This window comes from Mustela lutreola, chromosome 5 (genome assembly GCF_030435805.1).
Source record: "Mustela lutreola isolate mMusLut2 chromosome 5, mMusLut2.pri, whole genome shotgun sequence".
NCBI lineage: Eukaryota > Metazoa > Chordata > Mammalia > Carnivora > Mustelidae > Mustela > Mustela lutreola.
In genome coordinates, this window is record NC_081294.1 from 98,103,477 (window position 1) to 98,125,070 (window position 21,594).

The 21,594-nt window shown below is 40.3% G+C and overlaps 1 protein-coding gene and 1 pseudogene across 3 annotated transcripts in view; one reads left to right on the top strand and one right to left on the bottom strand.

The window, feature by feature from the left end:
• Positions 1–1,368: 1,368 nt before the first annotated feature.
• The window catches only part of LOC131832323 (survival motor neuron protein), a 32,523-nt gene continuing 12,297 nt past the window's right edge, over positions 1,369–21,594 (bottom strand). For 2 of the 3 annotated variants that reach the window (XM_059175188.1, XM_059175186.1), the window contains 8 exons: positions 19,964–20,083; positions 18,861–19,061; positions 18,123–18,281; positions 15,923–16,012; positions 14,775–14,885; positions 9,562–9,612; positions 5,891–5,917; positions 1,369–1,724 (listed from right to left, as the gene is read on the bottom strand). In XM_059175188.1, the coding sequence (XP_059031171.1) occupies positions 9,565–9,612; positions 14,775–14,885; positions 15,923–16,012; positions 18,123–18,281; positions 18,861–19,061; positions 19,964–20,083 (729 nt within the window). In that variant the 3' untranslated portion in view covers positions 1,369–1,724; positions 5,891–5,917; positions 9,562–9,564. Of the gene's footprint in view, positions 1,725–4,739; positions 4,774–5,890; positions 5,918–9,561; positions 9,613–14,774; positions 14,886–15,922; positions 16,013–18,122; positions 18,282–18,860; positions 19,062–19,963; positions 20,084–21,594 lie in introns of all 3 variants that reach the window. The other variant, XR_009353992.1, reaches the window with a different exon arrangement.
• Positions 16,380–16,504, top strand: LOC131832904 (small nucleolar RNA SNORA70; annotated as a pseudogene).

Sequence of the window (21,594 nt, forward strand, 5' to 3'; positions counted from 1 at the left end):
TCACTCTTAGGGACTTTGCACTTGTCATTTCCTTTGCCAGGGAGGTTCTCTCTGTACTTACATGAATGGCTCTCATTTTCTTTGCATCTGTGCTCAGATGTCACCTCAGCTTCCCTGATCATTCTTTTTATTTTGTTAATTTTTATTTATTTTTTAAAGGTTTTATTTATTTATTTGACAGGCGGCCGGGGCGGGGGGAGAGCAGGCTCCCCGCTGAGTGGATAGCCCAATGTGGGGCTTGATCATGACCTGAGCCAAAGGCAGAGGCTTAACCCACTGAGCCACTCAGGCGCCTCTCTTTTTAACTTTTTAATAATCTCTACAACCAACATGGGGCTTGAACTTACAACCCCCAAGAGCAAGAGTCGCATGCTCTCCCAACCGAGCCAGCCAGGTGCCCCCTTGACCATTCTTTTTAAAAAAGCATCCACGCGGGACACCTGGGTGGCTCAGTTGGTTAAGCAGCTGCCTTCGGCTCAGGTCATGATCCCAGCATCCTGGGATCGAGTCCCACATCGTGCTCCTTGCTCCGCAGGGAGCCTGCTTCTCCCTCTGACTCTGCCTGCCACTCTGTCTGCCTGTGCTCGCTCTCTCTCTCTCTGACAAATAAATAAATAAATAAAACCTTTAAAAAAAAAAAAAAAAAAAAAAAAAAGCGTCCACGCTCCAGTTGCAACCCCTGCGCAATCCCTTCCCCTGCTTCATTTTTGTCTGCAGCATGTATTACCATCTGGTGCCTTTACACACTCCACAAACATGTACTGGGCTGCTACAAATACATTACATACCTTTAGTTTGTCCAGGCGAAACTTCTGAAAGAAATAGCTTTTTATATTAACTCTTCCTCCACAGCTAAAAAGGTAGGGAGCATCCCAGGTGGATGGATACCAATCCTTAGACTCAAATGGAACAGTAGGATTCTCTACCTCTCCTGAGAATTTGAACGGACAGAGATACAGTCAAATGGATAGTAGGTAATGCAAGTAGGTAATGCAACCGTGGTAATGCAAGGCAGTGATGAAAGCACAAAAGCACGGACAGCCATGTTAGGCAGTGCGTGTGAGGAAAATCTGAAGGAGGCCAGAAGACAGAGAGGCAGGCAGATAAGACAAAGTATGGAGAGGAGAATGACAGTATGACTTCCAAGAAATGGAACAGAGCCATGGTCCCTGACTGGCTAGGTCCAGTGCCATGACACTCAGATTCATAGAAGCTTGGTTTCCTAAACTTGAATTATTAACAATATGGCTTTACAACTGCTGTATGTTCACCCTGCTGCCTTTTATCTAAGTCTGAGAAGTTCTCTTCCTACAAATTTTAAACAGATTTACTTCACCATATATATTCTAAAGAAAATTACTCCTATAGTCAAGGTTAAAAAAATTTATCATTTATTTTTAAAGGCATTAATAAAAACCTTAACATACTTTATACTAAGAAAGATATAATATACAAATGGGCTGAGTTGAAATTTTCACAGATTGACTTTTCTTTACTACATGTAACTGAGTTTCTTTTAATTACTCACATTTCCACTGCTGAGTTATTCAAACTGATTATTCCCCTGAAACACATGGCTGGTTATTTAAGCATGAGTCATGTGCAACAAGGGGAAATGCAGGCGATTATGCCACCCAACCAACTGTTCATGAAGAAAAAACGACATTTTGTTCATGTTGACCATGGCGCATCAAAATACCATTCTCCTCGGGAGACAGCTGCACCTGTTTTTTTGGGAATAAAGATCGAGATATAAGTATGCAGTTAAAAAGCCTATTTTCTTGGGGCACCTGGGTGGCTCAGTTGGTTAAGCAACTGCCTTCGGCTCAGGTCATGATCCTGGAGTCACAGGATCAAGTCCCACATCGGGCCCTCTGCTTATCAGGGAGCCGGCTTCTCCTTCTGCCCCTCGCCCATTTCATGCTCGCTCGCTCTCTCAAATAAATAAAATCTTAAAAAAAAAAAAAAAAGCCTATTTTCTTATAAAATCAAAAGAAATGGGGCGCCTGGGTAGCTCAGTTGGTTAAGTGTCTGCTTTTGGCTCGGGTCATGATAACAGAGTCCTGGGATGGAGACCTGTGTCAGGCTCCCTGCTTAGCATGGAGTCTTGCTTCTCCCTCTGCCTGCCACTCCCCCTGCTTATACTCTCTGTGTCAAATAAAATCCTAAAAACAACAACAGCAACAACAACAAAAACAAACACACACACACACACACAAAAGAAAATGGAAAGCAATACACTCAAGGGAAATAAAACTAGAATATAATATGCTAATATACTTAATGCCATAAAAAATTCAATCTTTATAAGATACTTAATTACACAAATTGTGAAATTCACGTGAGTAAATGTGCAAGACTATTTTAAAAATAGTATTTTTTTAATAAAGATTTTATTTATTTGACAGAGAGATCACAAGTAGGCAAAGAGAGAGGGAAAACATGATCCCTGCTGAGCATAGAGCCTGATGCGGGGTTATATCCCTGGACTGAGATCATGACCTGAGCTGAAGGTAGAGCCTTAACCCACTGAGCCACCCAGATGCCCCTAAAAAATTTTAATGAACACTGGTATTTGATCTGTTTTAACAGAATTAAAAACATTACAAAACAGTGATCAAAATAATGTATTTTTAAAAAGCCCCCAAAACAAAAAACCGGAGTGCCTGGGCAGCTCAGTTGGTTAAGAAGGTGCCTTTGGTTCAAGTCAAGATCCTGGGGTCCTGGGATTGAGCCCTGTGTCAGGATCCCTGTTCAGCAAGGAGAGTCTGCCTGTCCCTCTCCCTCTGCCCCTCAACCCCCCACCCACCAGCTTGTGCTCTCTTACTTTCCAATAAAAATCTTAAAGAAAAAAAACCCCAACAGTGATTACAATACAAACAACATCACCCACCTGCAACAGGCAATTAAACCTAATTACCTAGAAATTAAAACATTATACATCTCTAGAGTTGAAAACAAAGTCTTAGAGTATCTAGAAAATGGTAAGAATTCTACATAATAGAATCTACAAAATACAACTAAAGCACTGTCCAGAGAAAAAGTCATTGTCCTAAGATATCCATTTTGATAAACAGTGGATTAGAAGGAGTTTGTGAAACTTAATAAGGAGAGCAAAAAGAGGAAACTAATTCCTACTGTATCATCTGGGTCCACTGGGTCCTATTCTATGTTTTGAGTTTCTTTTCTGAGCAGGTCTCATAGCTCTTTGTAAGGACTCATGACTCACTATTTCCTACAGGTCTGCCAAAGAACAGAAAAAATTTACTTAGAATAATAAAAGATAAAACTCCTATCCTGCAATTTTGCTTTAATGCTATTGAATTTTTTTACAGATGTAAAATAGAGAATTTTAGTGATTTTATTATCCCTTAACTTTGACTATTTTGTTATTCTTCATCTCCGTATTTTACTTTAACTCATTGTGGTGGCCAGCCTTCAGCGTTGCCCCAGTGAGAACTGCCTCCTGGTAGGCATGCCCTTGGTAGACCCCTCCAGTTGACTGTTCATCCCATTCTTCTGACTTTAGTGGGTTGGACTTACTTCTAAAGAACAGAAAAGGGCAGGGCAGTGTTTCATTCAGAAACTAAGTTATTAAAATGGGTATGGTCTTGCTCACTCTCTTTTGGATCACTCCCCCTGGGGAATCAAGCTGTCACACTGTGACTCTCAGGCTGTATATGGAGAGCCCCAAAAAGCAAGGTCCTCAGGTCTCCAACAAAAAGCCATGAGTGAGCCTGGAAGCGGATCCTCCAGTCCCAGTGAAAACCTGAGAGGACTGTAATCTCAAGGGAACTACCCAGCTAATAAGCTGCTCCTGAATTCCTGACCAACAGAAACTAGAGATAATAAATGTGCTGTTTTGAAGTGCTAAATTTTGCGGTGAACAATTGATAATACACTCACTGATTATCTGCAGCTATGCTTAAAAAAAAAAAAAAAAAAAAAAACTGAAATAGTAACATGAAATCACCTAAAATGACGATGAAATAAATCATCAACAATGAGATGATTACTATTACAGCATTCTTCAGTTTTCTTATTCTCTTACCCAAAGTACTGGATTTTCTTTCAAAGATTTATTTATTTATTTATTTGTTTGACAGAGAGAGATCACAAGTAGGCAGAGAGAGAGAGAGAGAGGAGGAAGCAGGCTCCCTGCTGAGCAGAGAGCCCGATGCGGGACTCGATCCCAGGACCCCGAGATCATGACCCGAGCCGAAGGCAGCGGCTTAACCCACTGAGCCACCCAGGCGCCCCTGGATTTTCTTTCAAAAAGTTACTATTTTTTAAGATTTTAGATTTTATATATTTGACAGAGCACAAGCAGGAAGAGTGGCAGGCAGAAGGAGAGGAAGGAGGAGAAGAAGGAGGCCTCCCCACTGAGCAGGGAGTCCAATGTGAGGCTCGATCCCAGGACCCTGGGATCATGACCTGAGCCAAAGGCAGTTGCCCAACCAACTGAGCCACCAGGTGCCCCAGAAAAAAATTTTGTATTACTTCTTAGTCTTTTCATTTTCTTATTTTTTAAGTAATGACTATACCCATTGTGGGGCTCTAACTGACGACCCTGAGATTGAGTCTCACGATCCTGAGATTGGGTCACATGCGCTTCCGACTGAGTCAGCTGTCCTTGAGAAAATATTTGTGATCCCTACTGTAGGCTAATAGTGGTGGTGAACTTGTTCCTATAAGCCAAGTCTCAGATGATGAGTCTTCAAATGGCATATGCTACTTACATGCATTTTCTCCAACTGAAGAACTGATATATTTCTGAGGACAAAAAAGGAAATACAGCACTGTGTTTCAAGTACTTCAATAGGAAGGATTTCATCATAATACCTTGTGGCAAAAACGTGAACAATCCCACTTTGCTAAAAAAACAATCTTTTTTGGGACGCCTGGGTGGCTCAGTGGGTTATGCCGCTGCCTTTGGCTCAGGTCATGATCCCAGGGTCCTGGGATGGAGCCCTGCATCGGGCTCCCTGCTCAGCAGGGAGCCTGCCTCTCTCTCTGCCTCTGCACGCCTCTCTGCCTGCTTGTGTGCTTTCTCTCTCTCTCTCTGACAAATAAATAAAATCTTTAAAAACAACAACAACAAAAACAATCTTTTTTCCCTGCCACCAGACAGTATTCAGCTTTTATGGCTTATGCACCAAAATTCACTTGATAAAGTTTTCAGCAAAGACAAGACCTATAGCTCTTAAACACATGAAAGGATGCTGGACTTTACAATAATAAAAAATTATAATGAGATAACCATTTCCAACTATAAGACTGACAAGAATCCAAAGGTTTCATAAATTATTGAACAGACTGGGGGAAACAGGAACTCTCAATGTTGATGAGAATATTAAAACAGTCTACAGAGAACATGGGAAGAAATTATTAAAATTATATATGTATATTCTCTTCAACCTAGCAGTTCTAATTCTAGAATCCAAACCAAGATTAGAATTCTAGACTCTATTAAGGTAATCCTAAAAATGTATTCAAAAATCTACAAAAAGAATTATGTAAAAGAGTACTGACTGTAGCATTAAATAGCAAACAATTAGGAAAGCCTAAAACTCCATCAATAAGAGCTTAATTAAGTAAAAGACACAGCTCCACATAGAAATATCATGCAACTTTAAAAAACAAGGCAGTTTTATTTTTTAATATTTTATTTATTTATTTGATAGAGATTACAAGTTGTCAGAGAAGCAGGCAGGGAAAAAATCCTCGCTGAGCAGAGAGCTTGATGCGGGGCTCGATCCCAGGACCCTGAGATCATGACCTGAGCCGAAGGCAGAGGCTTTAACCCACTGAGCCACCCAGGCGCCCCAAGCAAGGCAGCTTTATATACTGGTATGAAGTAGTCTCCAAAAAATGTTGAAAAAGCACTTACCTATTAAGAGAACACTGTCTGGATTACCTACAAAAATGAAAAAAATTTAAAGTTGAAAGGAATAATATGATAGAAACATCTTAACACATTTATTTCAATTATATATTATCTTTACTGTCAGTGAACATACACAGCACACATATACACGAACACAAAACATCAAAAGGTGTGCTGTGAAGTCTCCCTCACATGCCTAACCTAGTCTCTCTCCAGAGATGACCTGAGTATCACCCTGAGGTGACCATCAATGCACAGACATGTCTGTAAGTGTGTATTTACATCAATGGCAGGCAGCACAATACATTTCTGCATATTTTTTCATTTAAATATATCTATCTTCCTATCAGATTGTTCTACATTAATAAGTAACAATGCAGTTCTTTATTTTAGAGAGAGAGTGAGTGCCAGAACGGGGGGGAAGAGCAGAAAGAGAGGGACAAACAGATTCCACGCTTAGCACGGAGCTCATGCCCACGACCTCGAAGATCATAACTCACGCCAAGATCAAGAGTTGGAGGCCTAACTGACTGAGATACCCAGGCGATCCAATGATGTAGTTGTTTAAAAAAATAAAGAACTTTATGGCTTTTTCCCAGGATTCCTTAGTCTTTCAACATTAAATTCTTTTATTTTTATTTTTCTGTTTTTTGGGGAGCATGCTTCCCTTCCTCTTTCTCTCTGCCTGCCTCTCTGCCTACTTGTGATCTCTGTCAAATAAATAAAATCTTTAAAAATTAAAAATAAATAAATAAATAAATAAATAAAATAAAAAAAAAAAAAATAGGAACTGGGGTGCCTGGGTGACTCAGTGGATTTTAAAGCCTCTGCCTTCGGCTCAGGTCATGATCCCAGGGTCCTGGGATAAAGCCCTGCATCAGGCTCTCTGCTCAGCAGGGAGCCTGTTTCCCCCTCTCTTTCTGCCTGCCTCTCAGCCTACTTGTGATCTCTGTCAAATAAATAAATAAAATTTTTTAAAAAGAAAAAAAATAGGAGGAACTGGCATGCCTGGCTGGCTTAGTCTGAACTCTCAACTTCAGGGTCACTGAGTTTCAGTCCCACATTGGGTGTAGAGATAACTTAAATAATAAAACTTAAAAATAACAGGAGGAACAGCTAGTAGTATACTAGCTATATCCATAGATTATGAAAGCTGGCATTGGGCAACAGATAGCACAGGGCAGAGATCCATGAAAAAAGCAAACACTTAAGGTGAGTTTTCCACTCACCCCATTTTGGAAGGAAACAATTTCCAAGGCAGAGCTTGAACAGGTATTGTTCTTCGTATGTGGAAAAAGAGAGAGTTTGGGCCTTGGAATAAGGGACCTAGAATCTAAAGATGTAAGGTCTAATAAGCAGGGATTTGAAAATGTGGAGCTCCAGAAACCTGTGTAAAAATTCTACTTAGGTACTTGCCCAAATCCTAAATTATGCAGATACCACAGAGCTTGGAAGCAGTGCAGGGGGGCTGAGAGCTAAAGGGAGAGTTTTAAGGTCATCCAGAGTGCCATCACTTACTCTGTACCCAAGGAAAAGCCATTTCACTTCTATGAGTCTTATCTAAACACAAAGACTACAATGCTTCACATTGTAGTCTTCTGCCTGGAAACCAAGATCTGGTTTTATTTAGTGAAATACGGCTGTCCACCACCCTTCTGGGCTGCCGCAGTGGTGCCTGTGAATGCCCTGGCTGATGCTCTCAAGAGCATTAACAGTGCTGGGTTCTTATTAGGCCATGCTCCAGAGTCGTCATTCAGTTTCTAACTGTGATGACGAAGCATGGTTACATTGGTGATAGAAATCACTGATGATCACAGAGCTGGGAAAACTGCTGTAAACTTCATGGGAAGATTAAACACGTATGATCAGCCTCAGATCTGATGTACAACTGAAAGATCTAGAAACATGGCAGAATAATGTTCCTGTCCCATCAGTTTGGTTTCATTGTCCTCACAAACTCAGCTGGCATCATGGACTATCAAGAAGCAAGATGAAAACACACAGGAGGGAAAATTCTGGGATTCTTTTTCTAGGGATGTAATATATACAGCCAAATAAAATCCCTCAATGGACATGAATGAATGAATGAAGTGAAATGTAAATTCCAAATTATGTGCTATTTTAAAATATAAGACAAATTTATGTGTCATATTAATTAGTAATGAAATGATTAGAACTTGAAAGTCATAAATTACTTTCCTTAACCATATTACTTGTTACCTCCAAAATATGTTACATATAGTATCTGAAAACAACCGTAACACAACCGTAACTAAAAACAATCCTGTGTGAAAGAGTACATATTATAGGATTCCCTCATATAAAGTTCTAAAATAGGTAATCTTTGATCACAGAATTAAAAATGGTGACTTTTTATACTGAAGAAAATGTTCTATATCTTGGTTAAGATGTAGTTAACAATGATACGCCTTCTCAAAACATCGAACTCTCATTTTAAAGATTTATTTCAGTGAGAGTAAGGGAGAGCGCAAGACAGCAAGAGAGAGAGCAGGGGGAACGGCAGAGAGCGGGGGGATAAGCAGACTCCTGCTGAACGGGGAACCTGACAAGGGGGGCTTGACCGAGATCACGACCTGAGCCAAAATCCAGAGTCAGACGCTCAACTGAGCCACCCAGCCACCCCTAAACTCTCCATTTTAAATCTGTGCCTTTTACTGTATACAAATTATACCTCAAACAAAGATACTGTGAAAAAAAATGTGGGCTATGTACAAATGTTGTTGAGCCATTCTGAAAGGCCATGATTCATACATAAAAATGACCAAATGCCAAGTACTTAGTGAGAGAACTATACAGTGAATGTTTTCTACAAACTGCCGTATACAAAACACAGACTCTGCAGTGGCAGGAATTGCTCTTATTCAAGGTTCAGAATTTGATTTCTGAGCTGAATTGTTTTTACACTCATCAAGAGCTTCAAACAACACGTGCCTTAGAAGTTTTTAACTGTTAAAAACCATTAACCCCGTAGTTTATTTACGTTAATGGCAACCATGCAGAAAAGCTATGTTTATTAAACGTGACTGAGGTATTGGTCTCTGGCCAATCCTTTAAAGAAGGCACTCTTCCAGTATGTCACCTCACCTGTCTCTCTTCCACCACCCAGGCGCCCCTTAATAGTTTTCGATTAACTTTTTTATTTTTTAACATTTCATTTAAAAAAATTTTTTTCCGAAAAAAGATATTATATATTAGAGAGAGAGAGCGTGCACGCATGCAAGCACAAGCAGGGGGAGCGGCTGAGGGAAAAGGAGAAGCAGGTTCCCCACTGAGCAGGGAGTCCGACATGGGCCTCTATCTCAGGACCCTGGGATCATGACTTGAGCCTAAGGCAGATGGTTAACCAACTGAGCCACGGAGGCACCCCACCGTTTCAATTTTTTAAAACACATGTTGTGAGGGGCGCCTGAGTGGTTCAGTGGGTTAAAGCCTCTGCTTTCGGCTCAGGTCATGAGCCCAGGGTCCTGGGATCGAGCCCCGAATTGGGCTCTCTGCTCAGCAGGGAGCCTGCTTCCCTTCCTCTCTCTGTCTGCCTCTGCCTACTTGTGATCTCTCTCTGTCAAATAAAATCTTAAACAAACAAACAAACAAACAAAAACACATGTTGTGAAATTTATACAAAAGGTTCACTTTTATAATAATGGTACACTTACTCCTTAATTGAAATGTGAGCACCTTCCTTCTTTTTGGTTTTGTTTGAAACCCTGTAAGGAAACATAAAGGAATTTAAAAGAATAGCATACACATTTCCACTCTGTTCATATAACACATTTTACTAGTTCCACTTAAGAAAGTATCATCAGAAAATAAGTTCATAGCCTTTAAAAATATGCTTTAAAAGTGATCCCAGCGTAAACAACTATTAGGCTGTAATTAAAGAAATTTTCTTTCACGAAGTCCAGTGATGTTCCTGAGCAAACTTATACCTTAATTCTGTCAAGTAAAATATACACTGTATCACTCTCATTTATGAAAACAAAACCATTAGAGACTATGTACTAAAGAACATTTTAGAAGTTAAAAAAAGCAGGACCAGTACTTAAATATTTATTTGTTTTTCCTGGTCAGACCTAACCCAAGTGCCCTATTCTTCTCTTCTGGCTTCCATGTGACCTTCTTTCCCTACACATGTATCAACTTTCCACTTTACTACTAATCTAGACTTTAGAGACCATAAGATATATTAAAAGTGATTTACTCTTAGTAAGTACCAAAGTTATAGCCTATTTCATGTTATTTCAAAAACACTACTCTTAAATCATCTGCATTATGCTTGGCTTTCTAGATTTCCAGAGGCTAAGAGGCGGACCCAAATCCTGTCTGGCTGTCCTAATGTGAACAGGTTGCTAATGGAAAAGTTGTCAGGCATGTTTCTGTGAAGCAATGGTTAAGAAATGCTAGCTGAAGGGTGCCTGGGTGGCTCATGTGGCTGAGTGTCTGACTTTTTTTTTTTTTTTTTTTTAAAGATTTTATTTATTTATTTGACAGAGAGAAATCACAAGTAGTCGGAGAGGCAGGCAGAGAGAGAGCAGAGAGCCCGATGCGGGACTCGATCCCAGGACCCTGAGATCATGACCTGAGCCGAAGGCAGTTGGCTTAACCCACTGAGCCACCCAGGCGCCCCGAGTGTCTCTTAATTTCAGCTCGTGTCATGTTCTCAGGGTTGCAAGAATGAGCTCTGCATAGGGCTCTGGGCTCAGAAGCCTGCTCAAGATTCTCTCTCCCCCTCCCTCTGACCCTCCCCCCACTAATAAATAAGTAAATCTAAAAAAAAAAAAAAAAAGCTAGCTGAGAGTTGTGCCTCACAATCCCTGGAAAGCAGCTCTTTCTCCCCATGCCTTAAGAGAACACCTTTTGTACCAAAGCAAAACAAAAAACAAAAAACAAAACCAAGTGAGCTGTAGGCAGTGGTAGTTAAAACATATTTAAGCTGTTAGAAAACTTAATAATGAGTAGTGGCTTCTTTTTAATGATAACAATTTCAAAGAGAAATAATGCAATATCTAGGAAACTGCAATTTCTTTACACTTCTGATGTAAATGTTTTACATTTTAATGTATGCAGGTATACGAGTAACACCCCTTAAAGATCTTTTCTTTTTTTTTTTTTTTAAGATTTTATTTATTTATCAGAGAGAGAGAAGGGGAGAGAGCGAGCACAGGCAGACAGAATGGCAGGCAGAGGCAGAGGGAGAAGCAGGCTCCCCGCTGAGCAAGGAGCCCGATGTGGGACTCGATCCCAGGACCCTGGGATCATGACCTGAGCCGAAGGCAGCTGCTTAACCAACTGAGCCACCCAGGCGTCCCTTAAAGATCTTTTCTTAGGAACAAGTTAGTCATAGGTTGGTCATGAATTTGTGGCAAATATTCTGGACCAGGCTGCATTTCCAAGAACCGCTGCTTGAACTCAGGAAAGAAAAGCAAATATCTGCAATTTAATGGTCATTATCATAGTTGTAAGTCCAGTGAAAAAACAGAGTATGATCAAGTACTTCAAATAGGAGTACTTATAAATATAATTTTACCAAGTCTAATTTTCATCCATGCCATCCTTCAAATTAAATATATTCAAAATGTTGGGGTGCCTGGGTAACTCAGTTGGTTAAGCATTTGATTCTTGATTTTGGCTCAGGTCACAATCTCAGGGTGGTGACACTGAACCCTGCATCAGTTTTATTCCAATCATAAAAGTTAAAAAAAGGGCAAAACTAATCTATGATGTTAGAAGTCAAGAAAATGGTTACCCTTGGGAAATGGAATGGTAGTGATCAGAAGGAAACACAAGGATGCTTTAGGATTATGATAATGTTTTGTTGTTGTTGTTGTTTTTAAATACAGCTCCGTGTTTTCTTTTAAAAAGATTTTTATTTGTCAGAGAGAGCGAGCGCGCGCACGAGCCCGTGAGTGTGAGCACATGCACATAAGCAGGGGAGCTGCAGGCAGAGAGAGAAGCAGGCTCCCTGCTGAGCAAGAAGCCCAGAGGAGGACTTGATCTGTGGGGTCATGACTTGAGCTGAAGGCAGATGCTTAATGGACTGAGCCACCCAGGCATCCCAATGTTTTTTTAAATCAAGCTATTCACTTCTAATACATGCATTTTTCTGCACATGTATTTCAATAAGAAGTTTACAACAATGACCAAATAAAACCATGAACCTATGCATAATATAAAGCTGAAAATAAAATATGGTGCATCTGGGTCAAAGAGCTCTCTAAAAAATAAACTAAAAAATAATCACAAGTTACATCAATAGTTTATTTATATATTATACATATATTTTTTAGATTTATTTATTTCAGAAAGAAAGAGCATGCAAGGGTGTATGTAAAAGAGAAAGCGTGGAGAGAGGGGGAGAGAACCCCAAGCAGACTCTGTGCTGAGCCTGAGGCAGGGCTTGAGACCATGAACTTGAGACCATACCCGGAGCTGAAACCAAGAGTCTGACACCCAGCCAATTGTGCCACTCAGTCGCCCTTACATTTTTCAAAATACTTCACAATAAAAAATATATGGAGAGAAATGTGAAGTGCAGAAAATGGAAGCTTAGCAAGTTAAGTGATTGGTCTCAAAGTATAACCTGTGAACTTGTTACTTTGCATTATCTTGTTGGTTATTAAAAGGGGAATTTCATCATACAATATAAATACACCAAGGTTACAACAGCTCATCATTAGCTTTTAAATAACAGTATTAATGGGAGCATGTACAGGTAATACATTTAAAAAAATACACCTTCAAGGCAGTTGTTTTTCTTCTATACATTAATTAACCAGAAATTCAAGTACCTACAATATCACATCGTACACTCAGCATGGTATAACAGCTTCCTTTTAAAAAACTTAAAAATTACAGTGAATTGAGACAGAGGTTATGCTTCCATCACAGCAAGGTTACTGCTGTGGAGACAATGACACCGGTAATATGTTCTGCTAGGCTCATGGAGCAGAGTGGAAGTTACAAGACTTTTCTTTTTTTTTAAATTTATTTGACAGAGAGAGATCACAAGTAGGCAGAGAGGCAGGCAGAGAGAGAGAGGAGGAAGCAGGCTCCCTGCTGAGCAGAGAGCCCGATGTGGGACTCGATCCCAGGACCCTGAGATAATGACCTAAGCCGAAGGCAGCGGCTTAACCCACTGAGCCACCCAGGCGCCCAAGACTTTTCAATATTAGAAAAAATCAAGGAATAAAAATTTTAGATCATTTGCCAAAATAGCAATCAGTGTATTTCCTACAGTTTGATTTCTAGGGGGTATAGCTCAGGGGTAGAGCATTTGACTGCAGTTTGATTTCTAAGGTCCTAAGGTCAAGAAATTGGATCCAAAAGGTTGCAGGTAGAGAATATGTGAAGTATGTCCACATTTAAGGGAAGATCAAAACTCAACTGAAAGAACTGTGGACTGACACTGACAAATGTGGGCTGAACAAAAGTTCTTCCTAAAAGTGCTGTTTTGGGGTGCCTGGGTGGCTCAGTTCTTGGGCATCTGTCTTCAGCTCAGGTCATGATCCCAGGGTCTTGGGATTGAGCCCCGCATTGGGCTCCCTGCTTGATGGGAAGCCTGCTTCTCCCTCTCCCACTCCCCCTGCTTCTGTTCCCTCTTTCACGGTCTCTCTCTGTGTCAAATAAATAAGAAAAAAAAATGCTATTTTGAAGATTGTGATTCTGACTTTGGATGAACTACAGAGATTGGCAGTGAAAGGAAATCACATGTAAAAATTCCATAAATAAAATTTTAAAAATTAAAAAATTTCGGGACACCTGAGTGGCTCAGTGGGTTAAAGCCTCTGCCTTCGGCTCAGGCCATGATCTCAGGGTCCTGGGATGAGTCCCACATCAGTCTCTCTGCTCAGCAGGGAGCCTGCTTCCTCCTCTCTTTCTGCCTGCCTCTCTGCCTACTTGTGATCTCTGTCTGTCAAAGAAATAAATAAAATCTTTAAAATTAAAAAATTTCTTGAAAAATCCCAATACTACATGCCTGCAACAGACTGATATATCACATGATAAGTATGGCGCTTCCGTCCCTAACATCCAGCCTGGATTATCACCTCAGACCTTCCTCTATGCACAAAAAGAACTTAACTCTTTTTGTCTTTCTTTTTTCAAGGTATTATTCATTCTTTGTCTATCTCCTACAATGCATTTTTTTCAAAAAGATTATTTATTTATTTGATCACAAGTAGGCAGAGTGGCAGGCAGATAGAGTGGGGAAGCAGGTTCCCTGCTGAGCAGAGATTCCCAATGTGGGGCTCGATCCCAAGACCCTGAGATCATGACCTGAGCCAAAGGCAGAGGCTTATTAACCCACTGAGCCACCCAGATGCCCCTCCTACAATGCATTTTTATTTCAGATTGAAAGAGAAAGATTAGGGGCACCTGGGTGGCTCAGTGTTAAGCCTCTGCCTTCAGCTCAGGTCATGGTCTCAGGGTCCTGGGTTCGAGCCCCACGTCAGGATCTCTGCTCGGTGGGGAGCCTGCCTCCCCCTCTCCCTCTGCCTGCCTCTCTGCCTACTTGTGATTTCTCTCCCTCTGTGAAATAAATAAATAAATAATCTTTTTAAAAAAAAAGGAGAAAGGCTAATAAGACTGGAAAATAATTTGGGAAGGGCATCATTAAATTAGAAAACATATTATCAACATTATCCAATAACATGAAACAGTTACACTTAGCAGGGACAATACAAGAATACAAGAGTACAAGAATAATGTAAAGTTTAAACAAATAATTGTGTGTTTTTTTAACTTTAAGGTGATTTTCAATCCTTAGGATCTACCAAACATAACAAAACACTTTTTTAGTCACAAAACAAAGTCACATAATCACAAAATGGTTGTCAATGGTTGTCAGGAAAGATGCTAAGTGATCACTTACCATATAGTAACCAGTATGATAGCCACTCATGTACCAAGAGATTAACATACTTCCCAAAGCATCAGCATCATCAAAAGAATCTGGACATATGGGAGGTGGTGGGGGAATTATCTGGAAAAGGAGAAAGACGTACTTTAAAGTCAATAAACAAAAACTGAAGTCTGGACATCCATTTTACATAAAGAATGCTGGATATTTGTTGTATCTTCCTCTATATTTTATGCCATTTTCTATTTAAAACTTAAAAAAAAAAAAAAGACATTTTGAGAAAGCCAATGAGTAAAAACAAAAGACCAACAAAATCAAAATAAGTAAGAATCAAAAGACGATACATCATGTAAAAATGTCAGGTATTGTTTTGGCTTTTGAACTATTATTCCATTCCATTAATTATCTATGGGTAAAAGACCAAGTATAATATACTTTTTTTAAAAGATTTTATTTATTCAGAGAGAGAAAGAGAGCGCGAGCACGTGTGCTGGTGGGTAGGGGCAGAGGGAGAGAAACAATCTCAAGCAGATTCTATGCTGAACGTGGAGCCTGATGTGGGGTTCAGTCCCATGACCCTGAGATCATAGACCTGAGCCAAAATCAAGAGTCAGATGCCCAACCAACTGAGCCACCCAGACATCGCATGTATATATACTTCTATGGTTTTACTCAAAAACCACCCAGACAGCATATTAAGTAAAGGTCTTGGGTAGAACAGCTGCGCTGCCCCACTGGAACACATGCAATTTGCTAAAAAGCGTCTTGTATCTAGCCTACTGCTGATATCCAGAAGTCTACCATTAGAAACCCACACAGTCTATGCGAAGTTAACATCCAGGCATATATGGAAGAGCAAAAGATTAATCCTTAACTTACAGTGCAATTAAATCCTTTTAAGTAAGAAACACCTCCCTATAGAATGACATACAATTTCTGACAGGAAGGAATATAAGGCTCAGAGTTGGGGCCAATAAGAGGACTGAGTCTGGGTAGCAGAAGGGCATTAAAAACAAAAACCTGGGGTTCAGTTCCAATTGTTACCCACTAGAATCTGACCATAGGGATGGTCTAAAATGACATTTCGCAATCACCCATGTGCTGCTAAATCCCTAACTATGTATGAAAGCAACGTTTAATCTGAATTCTTTTGCACTTACTGGTGGTCCAGAAGGAAATGGAGGCAGCCAGCATGATAAGAAGTGTGGTGGTGGTGGAGGTGGTGGTGGGCCACTGAATTTTAGACCAGGCTGTAAAGAACATTCCAAAGGAAGATTAATGTACCCATTTACACATGAAAGGAGGAAAATGATTCAGTGCCATAAGAGTCAAAATAACCACCAAGAATAATATTATACATATCAAGAAAGATGAAATAGAATTTCATATACCAAATAGTGAAGAATCATAAATCTAGATATCCCTCATTTCCTTTCTATATAAACATTCAGAAAATCAAATCAAACTAAGAAAGACTCTTAATTACCTAATAAATCAGAGATAATATATTTACCAAGGTATGTAAATCACTAAAGACTATCTCCCCCACAGTTTTACTACTTGTGTAATCTTTTTACGGATGTCCTTTGAGTTACATATTACTGTAGAGCATATACTGTACAAATTAGTAAACCTCATGTGTAATAAGGAAAACCATGCCATGGTTGCAAACAGTAGCCTCGTTGGTACTGTATGCAGCCTGTTGATTGTATGGGTTGCCCTAAGGGACCTTGGAGACAGCCCTTTCCAGTAGATGCTGAGGTCTGACCTCATGGCTATCTCCAATTTAGGCTGCAGACAGGTATGTGGGGTGCCTTTGCAAAGCCCCAGGTCACAGCAGCCAAGGTCCACACTCGCCAAGTCATCATGTCCATCCCTACCAAGCTGCAGAAAAAGGAGCATGTAGAGGGGGTATAGCTCAGTGGTAGAGCATTTGACTGCAGAAAAAGGAGCATGTGATCGGAGCCCTACGCAGGGCCAAGTTCAAGTTCCCTGGATGCCAGAAGATCCACATCTCCAAGAAGTGGGGCTTTACTAAGTTCAATGCAGATGAATTTGAAGACATGGCAGCTGAAAAGTGGCTTATCTTAGATGGCTGTAGGGTCAAATACATCTCTAATCATTGCCCCTCAGACAAATGGAGGGCTCTGCACTCATGAGAACCTTGGCACCACCCCCTCCTGTTGTATTCATGCCCACCAATGCCCACCAATAAATCCAACTTCCTGTCCAAAAAAAAAAAAAGAAAAAGAAAAAGAAAAACCAGTCCCGAGACCAATAAAGTATGATATATAAATTAAGAGGTCTGATCATTCTAGAAATTACAATATAAACCTAGTAAGAAATCTCTCACAGAAAATCTTCAAAAAACGCTTTAGTAAAACATGATTTTTAATTTATTATTATTGCTGCCTGAATACTATAACCTCCAGTGAAGAAATCACTGCTTTATACAAAACAACTGGGTAGGGACACACGCACATGACACAACTTAAAGTAAAAATCTTTTCTTCCTCCAAAGATTGAACTAATTAATTTATATGAGAGACAGAATGAGCGGGGGATGGGGGAAGTGGGGCAGAGGGAGAGGCAGACTCTCCCCTGGGCAGGGAACCTGACATGGGGCTCGATCCCAGGACCCTGAGATCATAATCTGGGCTGAAAGCAGACACTTAATCGACTGAGCCACCCAGGTGCCCCAGTAAAAATCTTTTCCAAGGTCTTACTTAGAGCTAAAAGAACCATATAGGAAAATATTATTTGCATTTTATTCTACAGAACAATCTGGGAGCACCCTAGGATTTAATCTGTATTAGATGTAAATGCTGTGTTTTCCTCCAGTTTTTACACACTTACCCAAGTGACATGGGGAACTAGAGTATAACACTCAGCTGACCGTAAAACACCATACCTTCTAACTTAAGTTCACTAAATCATCAGACTAACATGCAATCCTCCATAAATAGTTGGGAAAGTCTTTCAGTATAAAATACTCTGTATTACGTTACTACCTTATTTCCTTTACAAAATATTTTCAAGGGGCGCTTGGGTGGCTCAGTGGGTTAAAGCCTCTGCCTTTGGCTCAGGTCATGATCTCAGGGTCCTGGGATCGAGCCCCCATCAGGCTCTCTGCTCAATGGGGAGCCTGCTTCCCTCTCTCTCTGGCTGCCTCTCTTCCTACTTGTGATCTCTGTCTGTTAAATAAATAAATAAATAATATTAAAAAAATTTTTTTTCAAGTGTAGATATGTTAGTATCTACAGAAAATTACAGTTTCACAGAAAAGCTAAAACTCACTTAATGGAGGAGTAGAAAGTTCTTAACTATTTCCTCGGAAAACTTTTCAGAGTAAAAATGTACCTTTCCTGGTCCCAGTCCCGATCCTGGCATGGGGGGCGGTGGAGGGAGAAAAGAGTTCCATGGAGCAGCTTTTGACTTGATGTTATTGGGTTTATTTCCAGGAGACCTGGAGGAGGAGTTCTCACTTTCATCTGTTGAAATTTGACTCTCGTTTTCATTCTTTAGAAAGAAAAAACAGATGTGTTTTTGTTATACAGGTATCTTTTTTTTTTTTTTTTAAAGATTTTATTTGTCAGAAAGCGTGACAGAGAGCACAAGCAGGGGGTGCAGCAGACAGAGGGAGAAGCAGGCTCTTGCTGAGCAGGGAGGCCGATGTGGGGCTCAATCCCTGGACCCTGGAATCACGACCTGAACTGAAGGCAAACGCTTAACCCACTGAGCCACCCAGGCGTCCCTAAAAGTATCATTAAAAAAGAATTAGTGCTTCAGGGTGCCTGGGTGGCTCAGTGGGTTAAGCCTCTGCCTTCAGCTCAGGTCGTGATCCTGGAGTCCTGGGATCAAGTCCCACATCGTGCTCTCTGCTCAGCGGGGAGCCTGCTTCCCCCCCTTATCCCTGCCTGCCTCTCTGCCTACTTGTGATTTCTCTGTTTGTCAAATAAATAAAATCTTAAAAAAACAAACAAACAAAAAAAAGAATTCGTGATTTCAGTAGATCAAACTAACAACTAGTTGTAGTATTTAGTTTCTCATCCCCTCTTGGCTTCCAAGAATTCTTTTTTCCCCCCTCCGTATCCTTACCTCCTGAGCATTCTGTTCTACATTATTAGCTACTTCAGAGGCTGGGGAAAGTAGATCAGACATATTTTGCTCCTCCCTATTTCCATATCCGGTATAAATCACAACACAGGTTTCTCTCTTAAAATCAATTGAAGCAATGGTAGCTGGGTAAACGCAGCCATCTTCTGACCAAATGGCAGAACATTTGTCACCAACTTTCCACTATAAAAGAAACCAAAGATACATACACTCACATACTTCCTTTAAAGAGGATGAACTGCAATCTTGTTTAGGTAGGGTATGGTAGGCTGTGAAGGGGATAGTCTCCAGTTAACTCATCTGGAATGCAGAATCATATAAAAAGGTTTGGGGCCCAAAACACACAAGTATGAATTTCCAATATAATTCTGTTTATATCATCAAGCCACAGATTTGCCATATAAATTCGGCCATTTATATAATCACAGACAAGTTTCTTAATCTCTTTAAGTCTCATTTTCCTCATCTGTTAATTAATTACAACAAAATCTACCTCATGTATTTGCTGTAAAGAAGAGAAAGGAGGAAGGCGTGTAAAGTGTCCTGTGCTGTGACCCAGGACACAGGGATAGCTTATCAAATGTTAGCTCTCTTCCCCCTTGGTAATGATAAAATTAAAGGAACTGATGAGACACCAAAATATTTAGCTTTCGGGTCTACTAATTTAAATAGGAGATCTGATTCCACCCAGAATATTTGGTTCCTGGGTATTAGTTCAAGGGACCATAGAATGTGTGGTCCAAAGTGGGGGGAAAAGAAAGCAAAGCCATCTCTCAGCTTAAGTAGAACACTGCCAATTCAGATTAGGGTTCTGTAGTACTCCTCTCAAATAGCATTGGGTTCCTCTACAGCACCCCTCATATAAAGTAAACACAATCTTCAATGGATCATTCCCAACCAATTCAGCATACTTTTATTAACACGCATGTTCCTAAACTATAGAAAGTTTAATAGCTATTTTAGAATTTTGTGATTACCTGTCAATGGAAAACACTATACTAATCATTTAAGTTTAAAATATTTTACACTATTCTTAAAAACAGCAACAAATTCTTTGAAGTTAAATCTCAATATTTAAAAATAACCTGCTTCAGGGGTGTTGTTGCATTCTTTTTTTGGCTTTTATTCTTCTTAGCAGGTTTTCTTTTAGGTGTGCCTTTTGGTTTATCTGAAGCTTCAGAAATATCACCATTCTTTAGAGCATGCTATGAAAACAAGAATACAAATGTTCGTGTTACAGGTAAAACATCAAAGAAGTGTAACAAAAGAACTCAGTCACCATAAGCTGGTCCGAAGGTCCCATCAACTCAGATAGCTTCTATTTCCTCTTTCCGTCATCCCACACAATACAAAAACTATTCTGGAAGGCATCATACAGTTATCAGCTCTAAGGACCCTTTTATTTATTTTATTTATTTTTTAAAGATTTATTTATCTCTCAGAGAGAGAGAGAGACAGGGAGTGAGTGCACAGGCAGGGGGGAGTGGCAGGCAGAGGGAGAAGCAGGCTCCCTGCTGGGCAAGGAGCCCAATGTGGGACTCCATCCCAGGACCCAAGGATCATGATCTGGAGCTGAAGGCAGGCCCTTAACCGACTAAGCCACACAAGCATCCCTCTGAGGACCCCTTTAATTAAGTCCTCACTCTCATCCTTTCAGTAGCATTATATTCTGCTCATGATTTGTCTTGAAATTCATGACATTTTGGAAATAGCAATGCAGAGGACTCCAATACTTTATTACCTCTCTGATCAAGTCTTAAACTTGGGTATTCCTGAAAAGAACGGTCCACCCTTCTTTAACTACTTAGGATCATCTATTCCTATTAATTCCATTATAACCTCTATGTGAGCAGACTTTTAAAGCTATTATTCAGGTGACATTTCTCCTTCATTCAATCCAACATTTCCAATTACCGATTTCTTATCTTCACATTTACTTCACACTCAACACAATTAAAAGTAAACTATCGGGACGCCTGGGTGGCTCAGTCGGTTAAGTATCTGACTCTTGGTTTCTTTTTCTTTTTTTTTTTTTTTTTTTAAGATTTTATTTATTTATTTGACACAGAAAGAGATCACAAGTAGGCAGAGAGGCAGGCGGAGAGAGGAGGAAGCAGGAACCCTGCTGAGCAGAGAGCCCGATGTGGGGCTCGATCCCAGGACCCTGGGATCATGACCTAAGCGGAAGGCAAAGGCTTTAACCCACTGAGCCACCCAGGCGCCCCTGACTCTTGGTTTCAAATCAGGTCATGATCTCAGGGTTGTGACTGAATCCCACTCTGGGCTCTGTTTGGGATTCTCTCTCTCCCTTTCCCTCTGCCCCACCTCCTCCTCATACTCTCTAAAAGAAAAATCTTTAAAAATAAATAAACGTACCCTATTTTTTCCTCTACTCAGACTACTTCCCTCTGCAATATCGTTAATTCCATCCAATACTGAGCCCTACTTTAACCTGCATTTTACAGAACCCCGCATTAGTATGCTTCTATTCTAAGGGTATACTGTAAAGCATTACTGACAAATCTGAATTCAGCTTCAAGGATGACATACAGGTTTGATCTTTACCTCATGCTACAGGAGTGACTGAGGGAAAGAAGCGGACTTTGAACCTGGTGCTCTGAGGATATGCTCTTTGCCTGGACTACTGAAGGCCCATGCGTGGTGCTCAAAAAAAAACAAATACCTTACACGGTAGGGAAAGTGATAAAGGCAGATA